General features: G+C 41.3%; 1 protein-coding gene across 1 annotated transcript in view; it reads left to right on the plus strand.

Annotated features, from left to right (window-relative positions):
• Positions 1–18597, plus strand: part of usp9 (ubiquitin specific peptidase 9) — a 91283-nt gene extending 72686 nt beyond the window's left edge. The window contains exons 36-46 of the mRNA XM_042334406.1: positions 4401–4524; positions 4780–5005; positions 6509–6638; positions 7507–7692; positions 8733–8953; positions 10636–10724; positions 11489–11645; positions 13232–13444; positions 15385–15447; positions 16628–16723; positions 18586–18597. Of these exons, the coding sequence (XP_042190340.1) occupies positions 4401–4524; positions 4780–5005; positions 6509–6638; positions 7507–7692; positions 8733–8953; positions 10636–10724; positions 11489–11645; positions 13232–13444; positions 15385–15447; positions 16628–16723; positions 18586–18597 (1517 nt within the window). The remainder of the gene's footprint in view (positions 1–4400; positions 4525–4779; positions 5006–6508; positions 6639–7506; positions 7693–8732; positions 8954–10635; positions 10725–11488; positions 11646–13231; positions 13445–15384; positions 15448–16627; positions 16724–18585) is intronic.
• Positions 18598–27360: the final 8763 nt, after the last annotated feature.

Here is a 27360-nt window from a genome sequence, read left to right on the forward strand (position 1 = left end):
ATCACTCCACTGGTATAAAACGGTTAAATGGATTTAATCCTCCCAAAGTAATAATAATACTTGCATTTGATATAGGGCCTTATCACGGCTTCGAGACTTCTCAAAGCGCTTCACAGAATATACTGTAAAGTGAATTGAATGTATTTTGTGGGCGAAAATCGGTAGTCAGTTACACAGTAGTGTCCCACAAACAGTTGTTTGTGGGACACTGCTATGTCCCTGAAACCCACCACCTGCTCCCTTGACCCCATCCCCACTCCACTCCTTATCTCTCAGCTCCACCTCCTTGCCCCACTTATCACAGACATCATCAACCTGTCCCTCTCCTCTGGCTCTATTCCCACTCCCTTAAAAACTGCCACCGTTACTCCACTTTGAAAAAACCCTCCCTTGATGCGTCGCAGCTATCAAGCTACCGGCCCATCTCCAACCTCCCCTTCCTGTCCAAGGTCCTTGAAAGAGTTGTCGCCTCCCAGTTGCGCTCTTTCCTCTCCACCCATGCATTATTCAAACCCCTTCAGGCAGGTTTCCGTGCTGCCCATAGCACAGAAACTGCCCTGGTCAAGGTCACCTATGACATCTTGACCATCTGCGACCAGGGCTCCCTCGTCCTCCTCGACCTATCGGCAGCATTCGATACGGTCGACAACACTATCCTCCTCCACCGCTTGTCCTCCCACCTCAACCTTCAAGACCCTGTCCTTGAGTGGTTTAGGTCGTACCTCTCCCACCGTCTTCATTTTGCTTCCACAAACGGCTTTTCCTCCAGCCCCCGCACTGTCTCGTGTAGCGTCCCTCAGGGCTCTGTCCTCGGTCCCCTCCTCTTCACCCTCTATATGCTCCCCCTTGGTGACATCATCCGCAGACATGGGGTTAACTTCCACATGTATGCGGATGACACCCAACTCTACCTTTCCTCCTCTACCCTCAACTCCACGACCACCGATGTCCTGACAGCCTGCCTGTCCGACATCGAGTCCTGGACGAGAGACAACTTTCTTCAGCTCAACGTGCGCAAAACTGAGGCCCTCCTGATTGGCTCACGTCAGCGCCTCCGCACCTCAGGCGCTGACAGCATCAGCATCCAAGGCTGCACTCTCCACCTCTGAAAGCCAGTCAGGAACCTCGGGTTTCTGTTCGACCCTGAGCTGTCCTTTCTCCCTCATATCCGCGCCACAACTGGCACCGCCTTCCATCACCTCCGAAACATCGCCAGATTACGGCACTACCTCACCCCTCACGCTGCTGAAACTGGTCCACGTCTTTATCACCTCAAGGCTGGACTATGGGAACTCTCTCCTCGCCGGCCTTCCCGGCACCTCCCTCCACACTGCAGGTCATTCAGAACTCTGCAGCTCGTGTACTGTCCCGCACCAGGCTTCGGGACCACATCACTCCCACCCTCGCTCGCCTCCACTGGCTCCCCATCCCCCAGGGGATCGAATTCAAGATCCTCATCTACAAGGCCATTCACGGCCTCGCTCCCTCCTACCTCTCCGACCTACTATCCCCCTACTTACCTGCCCGTACCCTCCGTTCCTCTGGCTCCGGTCTGCCCCACATCCCCCGCCCCAACCGCCCTACCATCGGTGGCCGGGCCTTCAGCCTCTCAGCCCCAGGCTCTGGAACTCTATCCCCCAGTGCCTTCGCCGCCTCCTCCCTTTCTTCCTTCAAGGCCGGTCTCAAGACCTTTCTCTTTGACCGTGCCTTCACCTCCCCTCTCGACTCTCTACCCCTTCCTCCCTCCCTCCCTTCCCTCCCCCTGACCATTTCCCCCTGCTCGGGTCCTGACCCAACTGTCCAGCGCCTTGGGATGTCCTCCCGACGTGAAAGGCGCTCTAGAAATGAAATCTTGTTGTTTCAACTGCTGAGAAGTGTTACCGTATTAGAAACATACAAACAGTCGTAGGCCATTCAGCCCCTTAAGCGTCTGTCATTCTATAAGATCATGGCTGTCCAATTACTTGCCATATCCCTTAATACCCTGACCTAACAAATATCTATCCACCTCAATCTTGAAGATGTGAATGGATCCAGCATCCACTACCGTTGGGGGAGAGTTCCAAATTTCTACTATCCTTTGGTGAAAAACTGCCTCCTAAATGGCCCAGCTCTAATTTTAACACTATGCTCCCTTATTCTGGATCCCCCATCAGAGGAAATAGTTTCTCTGTATCTACCCTATCAAATCCGTTTATTACTTTAAAAACCTCAACCAGATTAAGTTGACCTGTATAAAAGCATTAAAATGTGAGCATGGTATGCTTGACCAAGAATCACAATCGCAAAAGAAACTACGCAAATGGTTTTCTCCAAAAAAAAATAATCTCTGCTAATTGTCAGACAACAGCAGGTCACCTTTCGGCCAGTTGGCTAAACTTAACCCAAAAGGCAAGGGCCCTCAAGGACTATAGTGGATACCAGGCAATGAGCCTGTAGTGGAGAAGATTTTTAAATTTACTGATCCTTGTAAACTGATCAAGGACACAAGTACAGAGTAACAATTTGATCTATTTAATAATGGAGTAAAACAAGGCCTTCAAGTAGTATAGCAGGCTCATTCTGAAGGAGAGAAGTTCCTGTTATAGATTTCTGTATCCTTCAAAGGGAAAGGCTTCATGGTTTTGTTTCCAGATCTTTCTGTGAAAGGCTGCACAAACATTTGACAATTACGTTTGAAGTATTACATAAAGCATCAAGAGTAAGATGCTACACAACCACTTAATCACAGATTCACCATGATTACAATCTTTGTTTAAAAAAACATTTTTTAAGAATATTGTTCTTGACGTAAGATCTGTTCCTGAGTAAGATTTTTTAAAACATGTTTGCAGGAACTAACTTTATTTGCTCAAATACTGTTGACATGCTTTGAAATGATAGGCTTGGATACTTATACCAACTGGCTTCCTAGCTACTTGCCTAACCCCATTTCATCCAGAGAACATCTAACCAGCAACATCAAAGAAGCAAGCAACCAAACCTATTTTGTCCTGTAGCTCAGTGGTTAGAACACTCCTCCCAAACGAGAGATCAGGGTTCGATTCCCGGCAGGATGAAATGTTGGGCAAGTTTCCTAACTCCACAGGCCTCTTGTTTACCTAGCAGTAAGTAGGAACCTGGTTGTTAGTCGATTGGCAGATTGCTTTTCTGGGGAGTAACAATTCTTTCAAAAAAAATAACAATTTGGTCACTCAATCAAAAACTGTTTTGTGACATCTTAAAGACATGATAAGGCACTATATCAAATGCAAGGATTATTTTTTAGTATGTCCAGTGCTGATGACTCTGTAGATTAGTTCTGAACACAGAAGTTCCACTGGGTACTACATAAGCATCAGACAATTTTGGTATGGTGTGAGGGGCAAATTCAGAATGAAAAAAAGGAAAATTAACTACTAGTGTGATCTTCATTCTTTTAATCTAATCCTTGCCTTTCTTGTCCTCCGCTCAAGACTGTGATAATTATATTTATATTCATTAAAGTAAGTGAAGAAGATTTATTAAATGGGCAATATTGTGTCGATTAGAGGGGTAATCCTGCCACTTTATAAATTACTGGTGCGACCACACTTGAAATACTGTGTGCAATTCTAGTCACCGCAATACAAAAAGGATATTGCAGCGATTGAGGGGATACAGAGGAGGGCAACCAAAATGATTGAGGGAATGGATGGACTGGACTACGAGGAGCGATTAGATAAACTGGGCGATTGAGAGGATTCAGAGGAGGGCAACCAAAATGATTGAGGAGATGACAGGACTGGACTATAGGCAGCGAATAGCTAAACTGGGCTTATTCACACTGGAGAAGAGAAGGTTGAGCGGCGATATAATTACGGTCTTTTGAATCATTACGGTGATTCTGAAGGGAATAAATAATGTAGACCATGATAAGCTGTTTTATCTTCTACTGAACAGTAGAACCAGAGGACATGGCCTGCGATTGAAGGGGAGTAAATTCAGAACAATTCTGCAGAAACACTACTTCAGTGAGTGAGTAGCAAACTAATGGAACAGGCTCCCTAGGGAAATAGTAGATTTCTGCTGGAAAATAAGATCTAGGGGTACATTATACAGTTTGGGACATAACATGTCAAGTGGCTGCCAGGATGGTGGAAGGCGAAGTCGATGGACCTTGGGCTTTTGCCTAGCAAATTCATATGTTCTTAAGATGGGGGCTGAACTTTCATATAAAATGTAATAGTTGTGGTATCACATTTGTGACAAAGAAATTACTTGAATCTGGATGCACTTAATCCTACAATGTATGGGATATTTTTGATGTGAAGAATTATAAGACTTTGGTTTTAACGTGGCTTTTTCAGTCATTTCCAAATGAAAAATCTGTGTATTTAGGAAGAGCCTCGTCTTTTAATAAACATCTGTGGTTGATACAGGGCAAGATCAGCTGTTGCCTGAAGCTGAAGAACTGGCTATGATAAGTATTCAACTTGCGGCAAGGTTCTTGTTCAATACAGGGTTTCATACAAAGAAAATTGTCCGTGGTCCAGCAAGCGAATGGTAAGCATCGTTTTTTTTACATCTTTTTACATTTCCATTTATGCTTTAGACGCTGATGAACATGACTTTTCTAGTGGCGTTTTCATAATTGTATAGTTATGTTAAATATGAATACTTATCTATTAAAATGTTTGTTGCAGAGGTGATTTGTATTTTCTTTACAACTGATGAATAATTTTATCCTGTTGTGCATTTTATGATGTATAAATATTTATAAATTATTAGTATTGAAACGCTCTCCTCTTTCTCCCAAAGGTATGATGCATTGTGTATCCTGCTCCGCCACAGCAAGAATGTACGCTATTGGTTTGCACATAATGTTCTTTTTGCCCACCCAAATCGCTTCTCTGAGTACCTTCTGGAGTGCCCTAGTACAGAAGTGAGGAGTGCTTTTGCTAAGCTCATTGTATTTATTGCACATTTCTCTTTGCAAGATGGACCATGCCCTTCCCCCTTTGCCTCCCCAGGACCTTCCAGTCAGGTAAGAACATTCATAAAAGGGAAAATAAATAATTGTATTTTAAAATCCCTCAATTTTGTTTCAAATCTTAAATGGTTTGAGATAAAATTCATGTAAAGTGAAGATTATCTGTATGTGTTTTGAAGTGGGGAAAAACATTTGTACATTGTTTTCCAGAAGGAGGATCCAAAAATCCCACTCAAATTCAATTATTATTAATTTCCACTGTCTACAGAATTGGCGTTCTGGCAGTATAGAACTTGTTTCTTTATTTTTATTACTGACAGTATGTGACAGGTCTGATATTGAGAGTGGGAAATAATGACATCACCAATGCATCAGTCGTTTTGTATGGAATCTGGCTAACCTTAATTTTTCTTTGTCATGTGGAGGGCACTTTTCATTTGAAAAATGAACATGATTATACTGGGTAATTAGTTCCTTATGTAAACCTATGTGTAAGTGTAGACAGCAAAACAAGGCAAGACGAAACAACACAGTCATTTGGAAAACTCTTAACTGGCCTAAATTATGACCTGTGCAAGAGTTGGGAAATGTGATGAAATCACATTGTGACATCTTGCCATTCCAAAATGTTAAATTTATCCTGTAAGCTTAGTGGTTAGAGCACTTGTCTCACAAGCGAGAGTACCTGGGTTTGATTTCCGGGCCGGGCGAAAATGTTGGTCAAGTTTCCTTACTCCACACTCCTCTGTTTACCTAGCAGTAAGTAGGAACATGGTTGTTAGTCGATTGGCGGATTGCTTTTCATGGGGTAATAATTCCTTCAAAAAAAATAACACTTTGCTCATTCAATCAACAACTGTTTGTGGAACACTATGTGTAATTGGCTGCCTCGTTTCACCTACAAAATATAGTCAATTCACTTTTCAGTACATTCTGTGAAGCGCTTTGAGACTTCTCGAAGAGGGTCTATATCAAATGAATATATCAAAGGATTATTATTAAATTGTTATGCTTCATGTATTTGATTTCCATGTGCATGTAAGCCATAATTCCACAAAGCAGTCACAAAATCTATTTTATAAAATGACCCAGTTTAGCATGTGTCCACTTATAGTGTGGGTGTACTGTGGACCCATGCTATGCTGGAAGCATGGTACACTTGCGGCTTCAGTCGTTGACTGGCTGGCTTCCTGTGCGAAGTGCAGTAAACCCTGCTGATGTCACTTTCTGCTCAATCTATGCTGTCTCTTGTGTTTGAAGACTGAGGTACAGTGTGCATTGAGGGTCACTTATACTAGAGAGCAGAAGGGGCAGGGTCACAGAGTTACTTTCCCCCCCCCCCTATTGGTTTTGATGACATAAATTATGTTGGATGTAGAATTAGGAAGACCATTAGAATGTAAATAACATTTTCATTACACATTTTGGAATAAAAGAAGAAATGTTACTTTTTGAACTTGATATGGCTGCAACATTGATACTGAATTTCAAAAATGTTATGAGCAAACGTTCATTATGTTTTAATTTAAATGGAACAAAAACTTTTTTTTTCGCCAGGCTTATGATAATTTAAGTCTCAGTGATCATCTTCTTAGAGCTGTTCTAAATCTACTGAGACGAGAGGTATCTGAGCATGGAAGGCACTTGACACAGTACTTCAACCTTTTTGTTATGTACGCCAATCTGGGTAAGAAACTGAATCGTCGGCTGTAAAAATTCTAGAGTTAATTTCATAATGTATTTTCTGGCATGTATTTTAAAAACTTTGTTTTAATTAATGTGATTAAGTATGAAGAAACATCATGAAAATGTATTTCACACTGCAGCCTTTTAAATACAGTTGTTTTCATGCAATCTACTTGTTGCTGTATTTAGAATAGTAACATTTCTAGAGAGACATCAAGCCACATTTACTACTTACATTCACATTAACTGAGGCAAAAAAAATTAAGTCATTACAATTGTTCTGTTTTATTATCCCATCATCCCCACCCTTGCCCAACTCGACTGGTTCCCATCCCTCCGAAGATAGAAATCAAAATCCTCGTCCTCACTTTCAAGGCCCTTCACGGCCTTGCTCCCTCCTACCTCTCTGCCCAGCTAACCTCCTATCAATCTGCCCGCTCCGTCCGTTCAGCAGGCTCCACTCAACCCGCCCTACCATCGGCAGCCAGGCTTTCAGCCTCTCTGCCCCCACCCTCGAACTCAGTCCCACAATCCCTTCACCTTACCGGGCAATCACGTATTGCAGCTCTGTGGTAGCATAAGATCACTGACGCTGAGAGATCCTTTTTAAATTGCTTACTTGTATATTAATTTAGAACCAAATCCTGTTCCAGAAATCAAATGGTAATGTAATTTTGGAACTTTTAATCTTGAATAGAATAATTTAGTATTCCAGAATTATAATCCTAACTAGTAAAATCAGTATCTTCATAAGTATTGAATGCACTTGAATGATTTGGGTATGGTTTTATTTTATTATGTTACAGGTGTGTATTGATGCTTTCAATTCTTTTCATGGTTTCTGAAATTACTAATTTTCTGTTCCCCAGGGGTGGCTGAAAAGACACAATTGCTAAAACTGAATGTGCCTGCAACATTTATGCTTGTTGCTTTGGATGAAGGCCCAGGTCCTCCTATTAAATACCAGTATGCTGAACTTGGCAAGCTTTATGCTGTGGTGTCACAGTTAGTTCGTTGCTGTGATGTATCATCACGCATGCAAACTTCAATTAATGGTAAGTGTTATACGGCACAGAAAGATCAAATTGTTTAGAATCTTGGGGGGCAGAGAGAAGCAGCAGACTGGTATATTTTAATTGTTAGCAGAAATAAAGCTGAAATGTTTATAATGTGTGTTAGATTGTCACAGGTGTAATCATTGGAGATGGATTAAGGTAGGGTATCGTGAAATAGAAGAATATGGTGCTGGAAATGTCTCAAGCTGGAAAGGGTAGCCCAATATTGATACCTCATCAGTACAAAAAGCAAGATTTCTGGTTTGCAGATAATGCATGGATACATATACATAAATTCAAAACATTTATGTATCCATACATTTGAGATCTGTGTATCATCAGCAAACAAGACATCTTGTTTTTTATACCCACATTCGAAATGTTATTTAAGTGACTAAACTGAGCAACCCCATTCCAACTTGAAAACTTTCCATTTAAGCTATATTTTCTTCCTAGATTTGGATTTTCAGTTGCACTGTGCAAAATTAGATCTTGTTTATCGAATATTTTATTTCCAAACTGATGCGCTATTGGCAGAGTGTGGGCAAGTACAATATAATGAATCCAATCATGTTATTTCAACATCTCACCTGTTTGAGAAAATTACTGTATGGGGTCATTTTGTGCACCCTGCAGCATTTCTTTTAAACTATGGTACTCAATCTTCAAAGGGAGTGAATGCTTCACACAGTCAATTAATAGACATGGGTATTTTGCTGAGGTTAGACCAAGATTCTCAAAGCATTATAAGTTAGATGCTACTGATAGTTAGATATTTGGTATGTAACTCTAAATATGGATTCTGCTCACAAAACTTTCTTAACTGATCACAAGAACATTTGTAGAGAGATTTCTCAGCTCTGTCCATCCAGCTTTCATCAGAAGGAGGAATTCAGGAAATGGGATGGGCATGGAGAGAAGGGCATCTGAAAAGGATAAAACTTCAAAGTCAATGTATTTCAACAATCAAATTAATTAATTGTTTAGTAAGAAGATATACATTCTAAAGAACAAAAAGTAATAGAAATTTTGATTTTTAGGAAATCCGCCCCTGTCAAACCCCTACGGTGATCCTAACCTGTCCCAGCCTATAATGACTATCCAGCAGAGTGTGGCAGACATCCTGTTTGTACGAACTAGTTATGTGAAAAAGATTATTGAAGACTGCAGCAATTCTGAGGAGACCATCAAACTACTTCGCTTCTGCTGCTGGGAGATTCCACAGTTTTCTTCCACTGTTCTGAGTGAACTCCTCTGGCAGGTTTGGAAATGTTCAAAAAGTTTAATGAAAAGGAAACCAATAAATATAAGAAAGATTAGTGTTTTCTGAATTGGACCATCAGATTTTTATAGTGGATGACTAACCTGGTGTGCTTTCGACATTTCAAGCAGATCTATGCAATAATAATAATCCTTGCATTTGATATAGCACCTTATCACGTCTTCAAAACATCTCAAAGCGCTTCACAAGAATATACTATAATGTGAATTGTTTATTTTGTGGGTGAAACCTAGCAGCCAATTGTGCACAGTAGGGAAAAACTTTAGCAAATTTTCAGATTCTCCATATGTGTCTAAGCATTGGTCTCCTTTGCCACCAGATGTAGTCTTCGAGCAAAATATTTTGAGAAATAGAAGCAATTTATAAGGATGTTCTTGCTTGCAAGATTTTCAAAATTTATTTCCTTTTAAAGCTCAAGTTTTCAATCTTGATTCTATTTTTAAAAGTGATCTTGAAGTTGCACCTTTCTATACAGTATATGTGGAAACTGTTATAAACTGGGCCAATAGAAATATTTTGTTTTGTGACAATTCAATATCAGTATTTCCTCATGTTTAGTTTTTAACATTAAAATGAAAAAATGTAGGTTAGCAGTAAAATATATCTTAATAGCAGCAATCAACTTGATACAATTTTCTGAAAAACATGCAAAAAATGCTTCCTCAATTTTGGACAAATATTTCTGCATTTTTCTACTGTCCAGGTTATAAAGTGCTTCTATAACTCTGGCTCACTTCTAGTATGGTCGGGCCAATAGTTTTAAGTGCCAGGGAGCTGATAGTCTTACTGCATTCAGGCACAGTGAATGTGAAAGCTCCAACTGGTGACTGTAGCGCATTTGGCAGTTTATGGATCCCAGCTACCAAGTTAAAAGGGGATCTACTGTATGTCTTTGTAGAGTTGGGTACTTGAGGGGCTAGTGATATGTTTGCTGAATTCAATATAGTTCAGATTCCTACTATTCAGCATTTCTTAAAATACTGCCCTGGAACAGTTTCTTCTTCCTTTACTACAATTCTTCAGCCAGAAGATATAAGGAAGGAAGGCACTTTATCCTTCTTGCAGCATTTAAACTTTGGTAAACTTCAGTGCAGCTGCAGTTCTTGGTAAATAATTTGAGTTCTTTGTATTTGAATTACAGTTCATCTCTGTTGTTGTAGCATTGCTTTGCTGGTCTACCTGTGATCTATGTTTGAAAGACTACATTTGAAGAAAAAAGGAAATCTACTCTTTTCCCAGAAGAGGGTGTTTCACATAGACAATCCTGCTCTTCATTCTTTATCTCCTTTTGAAAGACATATTAGGTTTTCTGGTTTAAGTATTTTCTAGAGTTGTGAAGCACATTAAGGTGTTTATGGGGAGATGCAGTCTAACCAAAGTTATGTGTTTATAGGGCTAAAACTTTAAATATTATGGTAAATTCCAAATGCAGAGTTGACGTATGTTTATGTGGAATCCCTTCCTAGATTAGGTAGAAGGGTTTTGTTATAGTGTGTATAACACTTTTTATATTGAGTTTAAAAGCTTTGAAATGAAATTGTATGGTCCTTTAGAATTGCTTATGTGAGACTTGAAATTATATTTACATATTTTAAGATTCTTTCAAAGCAATTTAAATTGAAAGCTTTTGGCATGACTCTTTGTTTGATTTTGTTCCACAGGTGGCATATTCTTATACTTATGAGCTTAGACCCTACTTAGATCTTCTGCTGCAAATTTTGCTAATAGAGGATTCTTGGCAAACCCACAGGTTAGTCTCTACATGTCTCTGTACAGTGAGGCTGTATTTCAGCACATAGTAAAACAAGAGCTGCAAAATGTATGTTGGAATTTGAGGCGAAAGCTAAATTATCTTAATATTGTTCATGCCCTCCTCCCCATCATATCTCTGCAATTTTGTGACCCAGCCGTTCCCTTTGCCCAGCAAACAGTGACTTGCTGCATGACCCCCCCCCCCCCCCAATCCCATCTGTCCCACCATTGCCACTTTGCCCTGCTCTCTGGAACTCCATTCCCGGATTCCCTCCAACTTGCTCCTTCCCTTCCCTGTATCAAGGCATGTCGAACCCTAATTCTTTGACCATGCTTTCGTTCATCTTTTCCCCTCCCCACCTCCCTCAACTCCTGTTCACAGTCTGCAGTGTCGAGTGTATTGAGATGTCATTCTGATGTGAAAAGGGCTCCGTATAAGTGTTGTTGCCTTTCTAGAAGGGAAACACAAAATGATTGCTTCTGTGGCCCGCTGATCTTTCTCAAATCTGGCATCTGGCCTTCCACAGCCATAAGGTTGGACCACCCTGGTGTATGTAAAATGCATTTGTGTCAGTCTGGCTCATTTGGTATAACCCTCATATATATGGTAAATATATAAAGGAATTGGGAAAAACATTGCTTTGTAAAAAGGACCACAATGTATATAAATTGAATGCTCATATGTAGATGTTGTTGTCATTGTTCAAAACAATTCTAGTCTATGTCTCCACTAAAGTAATATGAATTGCTCTTTTCCTGTAGGATTCATAATGCCTTAAAGGGGATTCCTGATGACAGGGATGGGCTGTTTGACACCATTCAGCGTTCTAAAAACCACTATCAGAAGAGAGCGTATCAGTGTATTAAATGCATGGTAGCCCTCTTCAGTTCCTGTCCTGTAGCCTACCAGATCCTCCAGGTGAGCAGTGTAATAGCTTAGTACATTTCTTATGGTAATAGTCCCTGCACTTTACAGAAAACTCTGGAGCTTTGAGACATTTGGGCAACCTTATTGGATTATGAGGTGTATGTTGGAATATATCAAATGCAAGGATTATTAAAACTGCAGTATCAGTCCAGCCACATTCAGTGCAAACTCAAAAGGCTAGTATCTTTGAAGAGTTGCGCTATTTCCTAGAACCTTTGCCCTGCAATGACATTAACTCACACTACACAAGTTGGCCATGTTCCTTATTAAACCTGTGGCTGAGTTATTAGTTTTTTCAACTAATCTGTAAAGTATCTTGTTTACAGAATTTGAGAACTATTGACATTTGGACTCGCACAGTTCTTTATTTTGTGTGCTAATCTGAAGAGGAATACACATAGCAACTTCCTGTCTCTTCCTGTTTAAGTTAGTCTGTACAATACAGTGTTGACAATGAAGGAAATTACCAGCCTGATTTATTATCTACAGCACAATTGGATCAGTTTTATGCTTATATATTCTGATTGCAGTATACCTGGGACAATTCCCCAAATAGTATGTACATAGTTTAGGAATTTTTTGCCTGATCAGTTTCTCATCTCTTCTACTGTTTAATAATTAATGCAATGGTGTGATTCCATTCAACACTGCTGCCAAAAGTGGCCAAATCCCATTTGTGAGTCTGGACAGTTAACATGGAGTCCTGTAGCTTAGTGGTTAGGGCACTCACCTCACAAGCGAGAGGACCTGGGTTTGATTCCCGGCGGGGTTAAACATTGGGCAAGTTTCCTTACTCAACACACCTCTGTTTACCTAGCAGTAAGTAGGAACTTACAGTTGTTAGTTGATTGGGGTAATGATCCCTTTTTTAGAGAGAAAAAAAATTGGTCACTCAATCCATACTGTTTGTGGGACATTGCGGTGCTCAATTGGCTGCCACGTTTTGCCCACAAAATATATAGTCAATTCACCTTACAGTATATTCTGTGAAGCGCTTTGTGAGGTCTCGAAGACGTGATAAGGCGCGATATCAAATGCAAGGATTATTATTATTATTGTGACCCCCTATGTGAAATTTCAGCTGAGCCTAAGCTTGTGCTCTTCAACCAAATTTCTGTTTTCTTTATTCCTCTCCCAAAGGAACTGATCTGATGGGGTTTGTTTCTGTTACATTCTGACAGCTCTCCAGGGCTAACTTGTGTAAGCCCAAAGAGCAAATGTTATACAATATTATGTATAGCAGTGATCAAAGAATAGAGATCAGAGAGGAAGATGTTTTTTATTTCCCTGTGGAGCTTTATGGCCAATATAAATCCCACTGAGATGACTTATTTTAGCATAGATTTAAAATTATGTTTCTTCTTGATCCTATATGGCTCAGCACTACACTGTGTGACGCAATTATTCAGACGTATTGTGGAACCCACCGCACTGTTCGTATTCTTGGAACCATTTCACATAGTGCATTTACTCACTGAGCCATTGAGGGCCTACATAATAATCTTTGAATCCTTACATCCTTAATACATTTTTATTTTAAGTTTTTTATTGAAATAATTTTGGAAACTATTCTGTAGAGTAATGGAGACCTGAAAAGGAAATGGACGTGGGCAGTAGAGTGGCTTGGAGATGAGCTGGAACGTCGGCCGTATGCTGGAAATCCACAATATACGTACAACAACTGGTCACCCCCTGTACAGAGCAATGAAACATCAAATGGTTACTTCCTGGAACGGTCACACAGTGCCAGGATGACACTTGCAAAGGCCTGTGAGCTGTGCCCCGAAGAGGTAAGCAGTTACATGAGGGAAATATGTGCAATTTATAATGCAGTCTAACTTTCATCTTTAAAATTAGTGTTTTTTTTGAGTATACAATGCTAGTGCAATATTATTTAGACCAGTGTTGCATTTTTGCTTTTCGTGTGAAAACGTGTTCATAAGTGAATCACACCTTTTGGAGAGTAGTATTGTGTTATCTGCTTTTCATTTTGTTTGTTCTGATTTTGTGCTGTGTTGTGTGACCACTACTCCCAGATCAGGATGATATAAACTAAAGCTCTGTTCCAGGATTGTGCCTTAGCCAAAAACTTTACCGCTGAGTCTAAAGTTTTCCATTTCCTACACGAACAATCATCTGTCCTCTCTTGAGTGAAATTACCAAAAAAAAACATTGATTTGGATTGTTTTTGTGCAGTTGGATCTAGAAATTGGCCTTATTTGGTTCCTTTCTATCCTGGCCAACAATCCCCCTAAATAATAAAAAAAACATGGTCGTTGGCCTTCCTGGTTGTTTGTAGGACATTGCTGTATGCAAATTAACTGCCATATTTACCTAAAGTAATCATACACTTTACAGAAAACCTCTGTGAAGCACTTTGACACATTGCATCATGATAAGGATGATTATTATGTAAATTGCATTAATTTCAAAATCTTTCTCCAGTGATTTAAAGTACAGTAAATACTTGTGCACAGGCCATGCCATCTGAAGAAATTCAACAGGAACATTTCTAATGCTTTATTGCAATTCTACCACACATCGGGGCTAGTTTTGTTGTCCATTCTTTATTCATACATTAATGGAAATCCATCTTGTGCTGACGGCATAAATACGTTCTGTTATTCAGTGAATTAGGGGTGGAAAAGCTACATCCCTTTTGAACCTGGTCAGGTCATAAGCAGCACATTAGTGGTTGCAACCTGTATGTTTCCTCTTGCTTCAATGTCACTTATAAAGTCTGTTCCCCTCCTGACCGTGGCATTTTTTCTTTGGAGAAATGTTCAATTTCAGTGCTCCTTTCGGTAAAGTCAAGTAAATATTTTCAACCTTTATTTTAATGTTTTTTTCCAATATTTTGTTCATTTGCTTTTTCACAGTAAATATTTTTACTTCCTATTTTGGTGTTTTTTATTTGTACAGTTTTTTTTCTTTTTTGGTCAGCCGGGTGTCTGGCACATGCGGAAACGTATTACCAAGCTTAAGAATATCCAAACCAAACCTTTCCATGCCACCTACGCATGGAAATTCCAGAAATATTTGTTGGAATTGAATGCACATTTTCTCCCTGGATGGGGATGCATCCTGCTTACCTAATTCTGCAAAGTATTAGGGGCATTCCATTGCCAAACTCATCACCTTGGGGCCAGTTCAGCATCAAGAGACCCCACTTATCTCTTCCTTCCCACCCCAGAGGATTTTTCTTTTATTAAAATTAGAACCATTAGGTACCAATGCGTAAGCCTGTGTTTAAGTACCAAATAAAGTCCTCCCTTCAAGCTCTCTCTTGAAGTGCTGGGATGCAATTTTGTGGCTGTTGACAGTGGTCTGGTATCCCTTTTGACCATTTTTCATGTGTCAACAGGTAATTTGATCCCAGCAGTCAGGCTAACTCAGTCTATATCATTTAGTACTATGTCAAGCGATGTATTTTGCTCATTGGTCCATTGGGAGTTCATTTTTTCCGAACATGTAACAAATGAAACACTTCCAATATTTCTACAGCCACTGTTGTGTGGTTATACTTGGCAGTATGGCTTTTCCATCTGTTTTTGTTTTACGCCTCTGTGTTTGACAAATCATCTTAAAGGAAAAGTGTAAGGTTGATTTTAAGTACTCTTGGTTTCATTAAAATTAGTTTAAAAAATCTCCCACTTCATATGAAGTATTTCTAGTTGTAGCAATATTTTCCCTTTCTATGGAGGCCCACTATTTTGTCTTTCCTCTGCAGGGAACATCTCAGGTGATATCAGCCACAGAAACATTGGCAAGCAGCTTAATAGGAGTCTCGCAGGTTAGCGTCCTTTCCAACCATAAGTGTTAGGCTGGAAAAATTCAGTAACCGATGAGGACCACAGAGTACTCGGCCAGTACTAACATTTCCTGGCTTGGACACCACTCTGTCAACATCCAGGGCCAGAAAGGATGCTGGTTTGCAGAATTCCCTACAGAGCTGTTCACTGGTGTTAATTGAGCTGCTCGCTGCAGAAAGGGGGACACTAAATAGTAGAAAGGATGATATTAATTTTACTTCCTGTACTTCAATATGCATATTTATAGTGTATTTTTACATTTGTTTTTTTGGTGCAAATTATGCAAAATAGCTCTCTACAGCAGGTTATTTAAGGATTAAGCATTCATGTTTAACATGGTTCTAATTAATGATATGAGCCTTTTTAGCTAATTTAATGGTTAAAAACAAAGAAAGTGTTTTTCAAATTGCCTTTATTACCTGACATATTGCACTTATTAAAGAACTAAGAAAGAGTTGAGCATTTGTCCAAAAAAAGCATGGAACATATTATTGCCCATCTCCCCTTAAAAAAAAGGTTATATCTGCTACATAGACTTAATTACTTCCTAGACTTTGTGCAATGATTCTTAATTCTGATGAAAGAGTGTTATTTCAAGTGGTGGCCTTTTGCTTAGATGGTAGTTGACCTATAGTTTTAGCTTCTTTATAATAATGTAGATTTGCTTATAGTACAATTGTAATTGGGCTGTGGATCCTAACAGTAGCAACAATATATTCGGGTGGAATGCGTTACACAACTGACTGGGTACCCGAAATGGAGGAGAGGGGAAAGGTGGCCAACATTTACTTACAAAAAAATCGAAAATGCAGGCAGACGGTCAGTTGACTGCCTCTCTTAAAAAAAGGCTGCTGGTGTTCCATACCCTAAAGAATAGCTAATGTTTGGGTCATCAGGTCTCCGCTGACATCCTTTCCTGCTTGCTGTGGCAATACGAATGGACTGACCAACAATTGTACCCTATTAAAGCTCTAGCTGGGACTTTGTGGACTCGAGCCTATGTTTTTGAACCAGGATTTTCTATTTTAGATTGGGGGGTTTTGCACAATCTTAAGTAATTTATGCTCGTTGACTCGTAGCTTGAGCTTATAAAATAGTTCTCTTTTTCTGATGTGTAAGGTGGATGTGTTTTGGTAAACAAAATATACTTTCACATTTCAGGAGCCAGATGAGCAAGAAGCACCAGATGATCACGATTCTTCCCCTCCAGAAGATGCCCCATTATACCCCCATTCACCCAGCTCCCAGTATCAACAGGTACATTTTCTGCTCTTTAATTTCTCTATTCTGTTTTCTTTATTTTCTGCGTTGCACTATTATTGCTAAAATGTCAAAAATGGCCAATTGTAGTACATTGGGATGTAGCCATTGTTCAATTCTGTAATTCTCAAATCTTGATGTTAAATGCAGTTTTATGGGACAAAACATTGGTGGTGAGCACCAAATGCTAACATTCAGTACAATGGATGCAGGTTGAAGTTCTGCTCTACTCAAATCCAGATCTAATAACTTGGAATGAGGTAGTGCAAATCAGAGGGGGAGGAAAATCAGAGGAAAAATGTCATGCTCATATAATTGCTTCTGGGCACACAAGAACTTGCATTTTTATAGTGCCTTTCATGTGGTAGTATTTCAGAGTGCTTAACAGTGGCCGGAGCTCGATGCCAAGCCAGGGAGAGAGGGGAGAATGACCAATATGGGAAGGTCTTCAGAGCGGAAGGCAGAGGAATTGAGTCAGAGTTCCAGAGTTTTGGGCGTAGTGGCTGAAATGACGCCTGCCAAGGGTGGAGGGGATGTGTAGAAGGCCACAGCCAGCTGAGCAAAGGAGGAGGGTTGTGGGGTGTAAGCAGGTCAGAGAGGTTGTCCCCTGCTAAATGGTCACCTTCCCTTCAAATGCCGTTCGGCAATGGGAGAAAGGAAGCACTGCCACTCCTCTGCTGCCAAACAAAGGTTAATATATTTTACTGAATTCTGTGAGAGTACAGGATTTTAACTTCAACTCCTAGGTTAAAGTACTTGGTATTCTGTTTGCTTAGTTAACATTACTTCAAGTAAAACGATGGGAATGGCATTTCGGTTGCCCTCGGGCAGCCCTTAAGTCGGACAAAACAGCCATCCACTGTATTTGAAGTGAGTTCAGAGGATGAAAACATCCAGTCACGATGAATGGTTAATTAATATATTTTCACATTACCTGATTATAGAAACCTTGGGGGTTTGTTTGGTCTCTGTTTTTCATCATCATTAATTGCTTAGCAAATGTCATTGAAATTGAACACTTATTGGATTATGTCATCATATCAATCAGAATGTTAGCCACTATGTAAAGACTAGCAGTGACTGCAGCACCCTTTTACCTTTCTCTCTGTCTTCAAGGTTTTATTTTCGCTTCCAAATTGCACTTTTTGTGTCCATTATATTTCACAATATGAATGCTGGGGAAACGGTCTTTTTTTGCATTTGGGCATTCATTGAATACAGACAGGTGCAGAGTAACGTTTCCGTAGTCTTTAACTCCAACCTCAGAATTGCAGTCATGGAATTGTAGAATTGGTGTCTTCATATACTAAGAAGTTGCGGGCTTTTGAAGCCCTGAATATGTTGTCCTTAATCAGTATCAAATATATTCAAGAGGACACAATACAATACAATTTTACATTTTTTGGTGCCTTTCACTTTGGAAGGATGTCCCAAGGTGCTGTACATTCCAAAGTTTGCACCCGGAGTGGGGGGGAGCGGAGATGGAAGATGGGTGAAAGCGCAGTCAATAAGGAAGGTCTTTGAGGGAGCGAAGGGACAAGTCGAAGGCATTTGGAGTTGTATGGAGTGTGACAAATAAGATTGGTGAGTTGTAGGCTCAAGTTGCCACATGGGGTCATGATGTAGTGGCAATAATAGAGACTTGGCTCAAACAAGGGCAGGAATAGGAGCTGAATATTCCTGGCTACAATGTACTACTCAGGAGGGATGGGAAAGGAAAAAAAAGGAGGGGTGGCAATATTGATTAAAGACACGGTTACGGCCCTGGAAAGGGACGAGGTGCTAGAGGGTCCAAAAACAGAATCTATTTGGTTAAGGAGCAGAAAATGAACTGTTACTATGTTACGTGTATACTGTAGACCACCAAATAGTGGGAAGGAGATTTCAGAAAGATGCAAAACCAATAAGAGTAGTCATCATCAACAATAACAAAATTACGTTTATAGAGCGCCTTTCACGTCTGGAGGACTTGCCAAGGTGCTGGACAGTCGAGGGTCAGGACCCGAGCATGGGGGAGGGGTGCGGTAAGGGTGAGGAAAAGCAGAGAGGTGGGAGGGCGACTGAAGGCATGATCGAAAAGGAGGGTCTTGAGACCGGCCTTGAAGGAGTCAAGGGAAGAAGTGAGGTGAAGGGACTGTGTGATGGAGTTCCAGAGTGTGGGGGCAGAGAGGCTGAAAACCCGGCCACCGATGGTTGGGCGGGAGACATGGAGCAGGCCGGAACCCACTGAATGGAGGGAGGGGGCAGGTTGGTAGGGAGTCAGCAGGTCAGAGAGGTAGGAGGGGGCAAGGCCGTGGATGGTCTTGAAAGTGAGGACGTGGATCTTGAATTCAGTTCTCTGAGGGATGGGGAGCCAGTGGAGTCGGGCGAGGATGGGAGTAATGGGGTCGAGGAGTCTGGTGCGCGAGAGTACACGAACTGCAGAGTTTTGGATGATCTGCAACTTGTGAAGGGAAGAGTTGGGAAGGCCGATGAGGAGGGAGTTTCCATAATCGAGCCTTGATGTGACGAATGCGTGGGTGAGGGTTTCGGCAGCCTGAGGGGTGAGGCAGTGGCGGAGTCTGGCAATGTTGCAGAGGTGGTAGTAGGCAGTGCCCATCATGGCGCACATGTGGGGGAGAAAGGACAGTTCAGGGTCAAACAAGACACTTGGGTTCCTGACTGGTTTAGTGAGGTTGATTATGCAGCCATGGAGGCTGATGCTGCCAGTGCTCAAGATGCGGAGGCGCTGGCACGAGCCAATCAGGAGGGCTTCAGTCTTGCTGACGTTCAGTTGGAGAAAGTTCTCCCTCGTCCAGGACTTGATGTCGGACAGGCAGTCGGTCAGGATGCCAGTATTTCTGGAGTTGAGGGTGGAGGCAGAGAGGTAGAGTTGGGTGTCATCCGCATACATGTGGAAATTTACCCTTCCCCCCCGCCTTCCACCCTCCCCCACCCGACACTCAGCTCAGGTCCATAACTCTGACCAGCACCTTGGGATGTCCTCCCAACGTAAAAGGTACTATACAAATGTAATTTTATTGTTGTTGTTAAACCTGCAAGCCAAAGCCCTGACAACTAGGGTAGGCCTAGCTGGACAGCAATATCAATGGTAAGCTATGTAGTTTTAGCTGTTTAGATTCCAGGAGTACCCCAACTCACACTCCAGGGTCCCCAAGCCTCAGAGTGCTTAACAGAGACGGAACTTGATGCCCAGCGGGACTGGGGAGGGCAGGAGGTGAAATAGGTAGAGGTTCTCAAACTCATTAGTTAATTTCTTCACACCTCACTATCTCTCTAATCAATTCCCCCGTTCCTTTGGCTCAGCCACTGAAAGACCTGCTCTGCATTCTCTGACCCCTCTATGCATTCAGCCACTTTGCCCCTAACCTCTGGAAGTCCCTGCCACAAACTCCTCCTCACCCCCTCTTTATCTTGAAATCCTACCTTAAGATCTCTTCAACTATGCCTATGGTCACCCACCCCTTACCATTCTCTCTTACTCGGCACCCAACCCTGCCACCGTGGAGCACTCCGAGATGCTATTATTCGCGAAGGGTGCTATATGAATGCAGGTTGTTGATGTTCCAACATCAAGCTGAGGCCTGATACCACCCAGTAGATTTGTCTTTCATTCTGGGTTTCACTTGGTGTGCTGTTGGAAATGGTTGTAACCAGTTAGTGCTTTGAGGTAACCAATCAGATGTTGGTGAAAACACACCAATTTTGCATTTGAATGATTGGATAATCCAGAAATCACTGCCTGTGGATTACACTTTTTTGCAGAAATTCCAAAGAATGGAACCTACAGGAAATCTATGAGCCCTTGCATTTGTTATTGTGCTTATATAGAAATTTCTCACTTCACAGAATCTACAAATGTTGCAATTAGTGAATAGAAGGATCTGTCTCATAGCTCAATGTTGTGAATTCACTTGTGGTATCATTAATAATGATAATCCTTGCATTTGAAATAAAGCCTTTGTTAGGGAGACTCAAAGTGCTTTATAATATTTACTGTCAAGTGTAGCGACTGTTTTGTGGACGATAACTTTATTTTATCAAAATAAATTTTTAACAGTTAGAGGATTTGTTTAGCTGCTTATAACATATGGCAGTGCACTTGGGCATTCACTATTTGGGTATTGTTCTATTCTTTCTTATGGACCAATAACAGCACTTAGTACATTGGCAATAATATGCAAACAGAATTTGATCTCGCTTAGGTATAATATTAAGCCTGATATAAAATGTATGTATTAGATTTGTGCATTCTCGTCATAAAACCTAGCTGCAGCATATATTATCATATTCTGGAGAGACAGAATGATATTATATAAACTATTAAAGAGCCCTACCTATCACTAAACCAAACTATAAAGATATGTGGGGTACCAAAATCTTAAATCCCACATGCACACAGCAATGCCCCACAAACAACCATGGAGTTCATGACCAATTTTATTTGAGAGGCATGTATTGCACACTCCCTTCTCTAATCTCTGATGTGGTAGAGTTCTACGACAACTTTTTGAACTCAAAGTATTGCAAACTTTTGGAATCTAATAATAAATAACGCTTGCATTTGATAAAGCATCTTATCACGTTGTCGAGAAGTCTGTGTATTTTGTGGGCAAAACCCAGCAACCAGTTTGCACGCAGCAATGCCCCACAAACAGCCATGGAATTAGTGACCAGTTTGGTTTGGGGAGTATTTATTCGCTGGGGCACACTCCCTCCTCTAATCTCTGATATGGGAGAGTCAAATGCAACAAAGCGAAACAAAAATGTGGCCGAAAACAGCATAAACGTGAAGAAATACAATAAATAATAATACTGTCCTTGGAAATAATATGTATACTTGAATTTTATATATCCTGTATAACATTGAAACATATCAAAATACTTAGCAGGAAATTGCTGTCAAGTGGATGTAGACCAACATAACAGCCAAGTTACACACATCAGGGTCCCGTAAACAACCATAAAGTCCTTTTGGGGAACAAACTCCATGAACTATGGCAGAGGGAGATGAACTTCACAGGACAAGTACAGAGAAGTTGAGACATATCAGGCAGAGTTCATAGGTGCTGCCTTCAGTTCTTCAGTTGAACGTCAACAAGACCGAGGCCCTCCTGATTGACTCCTGTCAGTGCCTGCACACCTCAGACCCTGAGAGCATCACCATCAAAGGATGCACACTCTACTGAGTCAGTCTGGAACCTTGGCGTCTTGTTTGACCCTCAACTATTCTTTCTACCCCACAACCATGCCATGACCCACTCTGCCTTCCCCACCTCCGCAACATTGCCCGGCTCCGCCACTGTCTCACACAGCAAGTCACTGAAACCCTCATACATGCATTCATAACATCCAGGCTTGACTGCAAACTCCCTGCTTGTCGGCCTCCCCAACTTCTCCCTCCATAGGCTGCAGATCAGCCAGAACTCTGCAGCCCATGTCCTCTCCCGAACCAGGCTCCGTGACTCTATGTCTCCATGTCGCCACTGGCTTCCCATCACACACAGGATACAGTTCAAGATCCTGGTCCTCACCTTCAAAGCCCTCCATGGCCTTGCTCCCCCATATCTCTGCGACTACCTAACCCCCCACCAACCTGCTCGCTCCCCCCGCTCAGCAGGCTCCGGCCTGCATCACATCCCCCACCTCGCCTGCCCCAACATTGGTGGGCAGGCCTTCAGCCACTCTGCCCCACCCTCTGAAACTCCATCCCGCAGTCCCTCCACTTTGCCCCCTTCCTTGCCTCTTTCAAGAGCCATCCCAAGACCCTCCTCTTCGACCGTGCTATCAATCACCCACTGCCCAACACCCTCCCCAATACCGACCCCCAGCTTGAGTCCAAAACACTGACTATCCAGCACCTTGGGACGTCCTCCTGATGTGAAAGGCACCATACAAATATAATTTTTTTGTTATTGTTTTTATCTCCCCTCCATAGTCCTCGAGTGTGAAGCTGGGAGACCGTATTAACCTGTACTACATTAGAAAGAAAACAAAGGTGTGCAATGTATGCAGTGTAGGTTCAACCCATAAGCACTGGATGAGTACATTATTTGTTATCAATCCAGCTGATATGATACAATCCTCATTTGCTGCACGTCACCATTCATGATCTCAGGTTCAAGTGAATGTCGGGGGAATGTCAGAGCACCATCTTGTGGCACTGGTGAGTTTCCATTTTAATCTGAAAATAACTCCATTGGAGAGTACTTTTATTGAGCATTCCTTCGACACTTTGAAATGTTTGAAGTATATAAATATAGAATACCGCATAGTAATATTGAAGTATAAATTTATAATGTTACAATTATTCACATTAAACTGATTAATGGTTACATATATACAGTCCATATATTGAACTCTGACACTATTGATTTTTATTGCAATAATACTGTATTTGTAGGCAAATATGGCAGTCAATTTGTAAACAGTAATTACAAGCAACCATGATTTTTTTTATCTGGAGGGTTGTTGGACAGTTGGATTGTTGATTGCCAGAACAACCTTCTCTTTCAGATGGTGTTACTGTGTCTTAGATACCCACTTGAATGGGGAACTCAGTTTAACATCTCATCCGAAGGACAGCACCTCCAACAATGCAGTGCTTCCCAGCACTGTATTAGAATGGCAACTTAGGTTATGAGCTCAAATGAATGCGACACTTAAACAATGCATTATACATTTGTGATTCTTTAACACTTTTTGTGCTAAATAACAAGTGTTAATTCTGGAAAATGGAGCACTTTAGATATCTTATGACACTCCAAGTCTATATAATACAACCAGCTCCGAGGTACATATCACACTTTGAGATGTCTGGAAGACATGAATAGGCGCTATATCAAATGCAAGGAATATTATTATTATAGGTAAAGGACATCCATGAACATACGTTGAGTCCAGCATGCAAGAGGATCCCGGTTTGATTCTCAGGTGGGGTGATACCTTAGCCAAGTTTCCATGCCTCACACGCCTGTTTACCTCGCTGTAAGTAAGAACCCGGTTAGTCGATTGATAATCCCTCCAAAAACAAAAAAATTGGTCACTCAATCCATGATTGTTTGTGGGACAACACTGTGCACAATTGGTTGCCACGTTTCACCTACAAAATCCACTTTAACAATATATTCTGTGAAAGCGCTTTGAGATTTCTCAATGACTTGATAAGCTGCAAATGCAAGGATTATTATTTTTATTATATAAGAAACATGCTTGGTGTAAACGTGTAATCTTGGGGCAGATCTGTTTTTAACTAAATTTAACATTATAAAATGTAAATACCAAAATATTATTTTTAACAATTAGTCATTGCAAACATTTTGATTTTTATGTGTGAAGGATATACTCATATTAAATTGGGGGCATTGAGTTCATATTGCTAGGCACAAATAGCTGATCTTTACAGTAATACTACATTGGGTGGTACCTTTACCGCATATGGCATTGAGGCAGCTAGGCTTATCATAAATTCTTGGTAACCAGTCCCTGTGAAATCAGATATGTCATTACCTTAAGGAAAGGTGGAAAAAAAGGGCGCACCAGTAGCAATATACTTTGTGCTCCAACTTCTCTAGCCACTTTTATTGAAACATATTCACATCTGCTTTCTCAACAGCTCTGCCTCTGCCATCAATTTTTTATGTGGTGAATATCAAGTATACATTAACTTCCTGTGCTCCAAGTAGGTTATCAATTATCACCTTACTCAACTGATACAGCCATGCCATTGTGCGCAAAAACGCCTCACCTTTAGTGGCACAACCCCAACAAAAGTGATACAAGCTTGTACAGGTTGTAGATGTGCCACCCAGGCCTCAAAGGCTTGTTTGAAATGTCTTTTGCATGTGTTGCTTCCTGTTTTTTCTGTCTTCACTACTTTTGGCTACCAATATTTAGAGAATCATTCTGTATAATGTCAACACTTTCTAATAATCTATGATTCCATTTCTCTCTTTATTTCTCAATTAAAAATGATTCTTAAACCAAATACACCTTCAGATGTTGCATTCCCACTTCTAAAATCAAACTGTACTATCTTAAACACTTTGAGATGTTTCACAGTAGTACAACTTAATAAAATGCAAGCTCTTTCTTCAATCCCAGTCCAATTTTGTATTTATGTCTACACTATGTGGTCTAGAGGCACTGACAGAAACAATGGTTTGAATTGGAGTATTTCTTAACAGGATTCCTTAATCAAATACTTTCACATTATCCACACCCAGAGTGGAGATTTTGTGGGTCAGCGTGACATACTTTCAGTAACAAGAAAGAGTCCCCATTTATGACTCTTGAGTTGTTGGTAAGGAATGTTGTTAAGAAACACAGCCGGTCCTAAAAAGAAAGATTCTTGGGGAACCGAGTCGCACTGTGGATTAATTTGCACACCATGACTGTTGGGTTCTGCACACTACAAATCCCAATAGTTTCAATCCATTTGTTGGTCAAAATGGTAAAATGTGGGTTAATTTGCTGTGATTCCCCATTATGATAAATTTCCATTCATGTTAATGCGACAAGGATGGAGCTAGATTCATCCCCAAATCATGGCTTTAGATGTACAGGGATTCCACAAATCTGGTTACCAGATGAAGAGGAGCATTGGCTGAAGACAATGAATACTTTACTAGTTTTCCCTTTACAACAACAACAACAACAACAAGATTCCATTTATAGAGCGCCTTTCACGTCAGGAGGACGACCCAAGGCTCTGTACAGTTGGTCAGGACCCGAGCAGGGGGGAAATGGTCAGGGTGAGGGGAGGGAAGGGAGGGAGCGAGGAAGTGGTAGAGAGTCGAGAGGGGAGCTGAAGGATGGTCAAAAGAAAGGTCTTGAAGGAGGAAAGGGAGGAGGCGGCGAAGGCTCTGGGGGATAGAGTTCCAGAGCCTAGGGGCTGAGAGGCTGAAGGCCCGGCCACCGATGGTAGGGCGGTTGGGGCGGGGGATGTGGAGCAAACCGGAGCCAGAGGAACGGAGGGTACGGGCAGGTGGGTAGGGGGACAGTAGGTCGGAGAGGTAGGAGGGAGCAAGGCCGTGAATGGCCTTGTAGGTGAGGATGAGGATCTTGAACTCAATCCTCTGGGGGATGGGCAGCCAGTGGAGGCGAGCGAGGGTGGGAGTGATCTGTTTAGCAAATTGACCATGACACAAGGCACCTACAAAGGAAAGAAAAGGAATGTGAATGGCTCAGTGGGTAAATATAGTGCATGGTGTTGTACTGAGTCATAAATATTAAGAGGGATCAACATTCATTTGGGTGGTGTTGAGGGCTACTGGAATTGGCCTCAGTATTCCCAGGCCTGTGGTGGGGGGCAGTCAAATCTTCCAATGTTTCAATTCCTGATTGTTAGCCAATGATCGTTTTTGGTAATTCTGAGGGTATGGGTGTCGAGTGAGGATTGAGCTCGGCTGAGATTCTCAGATTCCCATCAATCCTCTTTGTCTTGGCTCACAGAAATCACACTCGAGCATGAGTGACCCCCCCGCCCCACACACACACACACATGTTCAGCAGAGGAAGGAGAAATTAGGCAGCAGGGGACACGCTCAGTCACAAATAATATGTGATATCAGAAATTTAAAATAAGAGGCAGCAAATAAAATGAATATTTTAAAATGAATATATTATTTGAGGCAAAGTAGACTAAGATTTTTTTAGTCAGAAGAACAAATTAACAACAATTTTGAATAAAACCATTCAAACATGCTTTTGTTTACATTCCATTTCCTAATTCAGTACATTCAATTTGATTAATCATTCCCCCTGATTAAAAGCACATGACAGTTCCAGATTGTGCAGTCAGATAAAAGGCAGACCTTTGTTTTTAAATCGAAATAAAAGAACTCTGGTTACCCACTAACAATGTGCTTAACCATCTGTGAATATCTAGTCACATTTTCAGACATTCAGGGATAGATTTTATTTTTTTAATTGCTATTCACAATGGAGTCTTGTAAGATTCGTCCTCTCCTTCCACTCTCTCCCACTCACAAGGACATTGGAACGATTGCTTTGTTTCAGTGATTGTGTCTGAGGATCTAGGAACCATCTATGCTGCATTTAGGTAGTACATGCACCAGCACAGAGTGAATTTATGTGGAAGCACTGAAAGTGGAATGGCAGCCTCCTTATTAGCTGTAAAGTATAACAACAACTTACATTTATGTAGCGCCCTTCACACAGGGTAGCATCCCGGAGTGCTTGACAGTGGCGAAGTATGACTACGAGCCAGGGAGAGAGAGAGGTGACCATAAGCATGATCTAAAGGATGGTCTTTAGGCAGAATTTAAAAGTGGAGAGGGAGGGGGCAAGGCAGAGGGATTGGGGGAGAGAGTTCCAGAGCTTCGGGCTTAGTGACTGAAAGCACAGCCACTTTCACGGCAGAATATGCTGAAAACACCACAGCAGAGTCCAAGACCTGTGGCTGAATGCTAAATTACTGTTCTTTTCCCAATCTGATATTTAGTTAAACAAAAGCTACCAGAGTAACACAATTACAGTGCTCCCACCCAGGCAATCTTACTCCATGAGAACACAAGGATACCATATGTGGGAAATGGATAATGGCATATTGATGCAGTAAGGATGGTATTCAAAGATTGAGTCAGAGGCACATGATTGGGAATAGTTAGAAG

Source organism: Callorhinchus milii, unplaced genomic scaffold (assembly GCF_018977255.1).
Source record: "Callorhinchus milii isolate IMCB2004 unplaced genomic scaffold, IMCB_Cmil_1.0 Scaffold4, whole genome shotgun sequence".
Lineage (NCBI taxonomy): Eukaryota > Metazoa > Chordata > Chondrichthyes > Chimaeriformes > Callorhinchidae > Callorhinchus > Callorhinchus milii.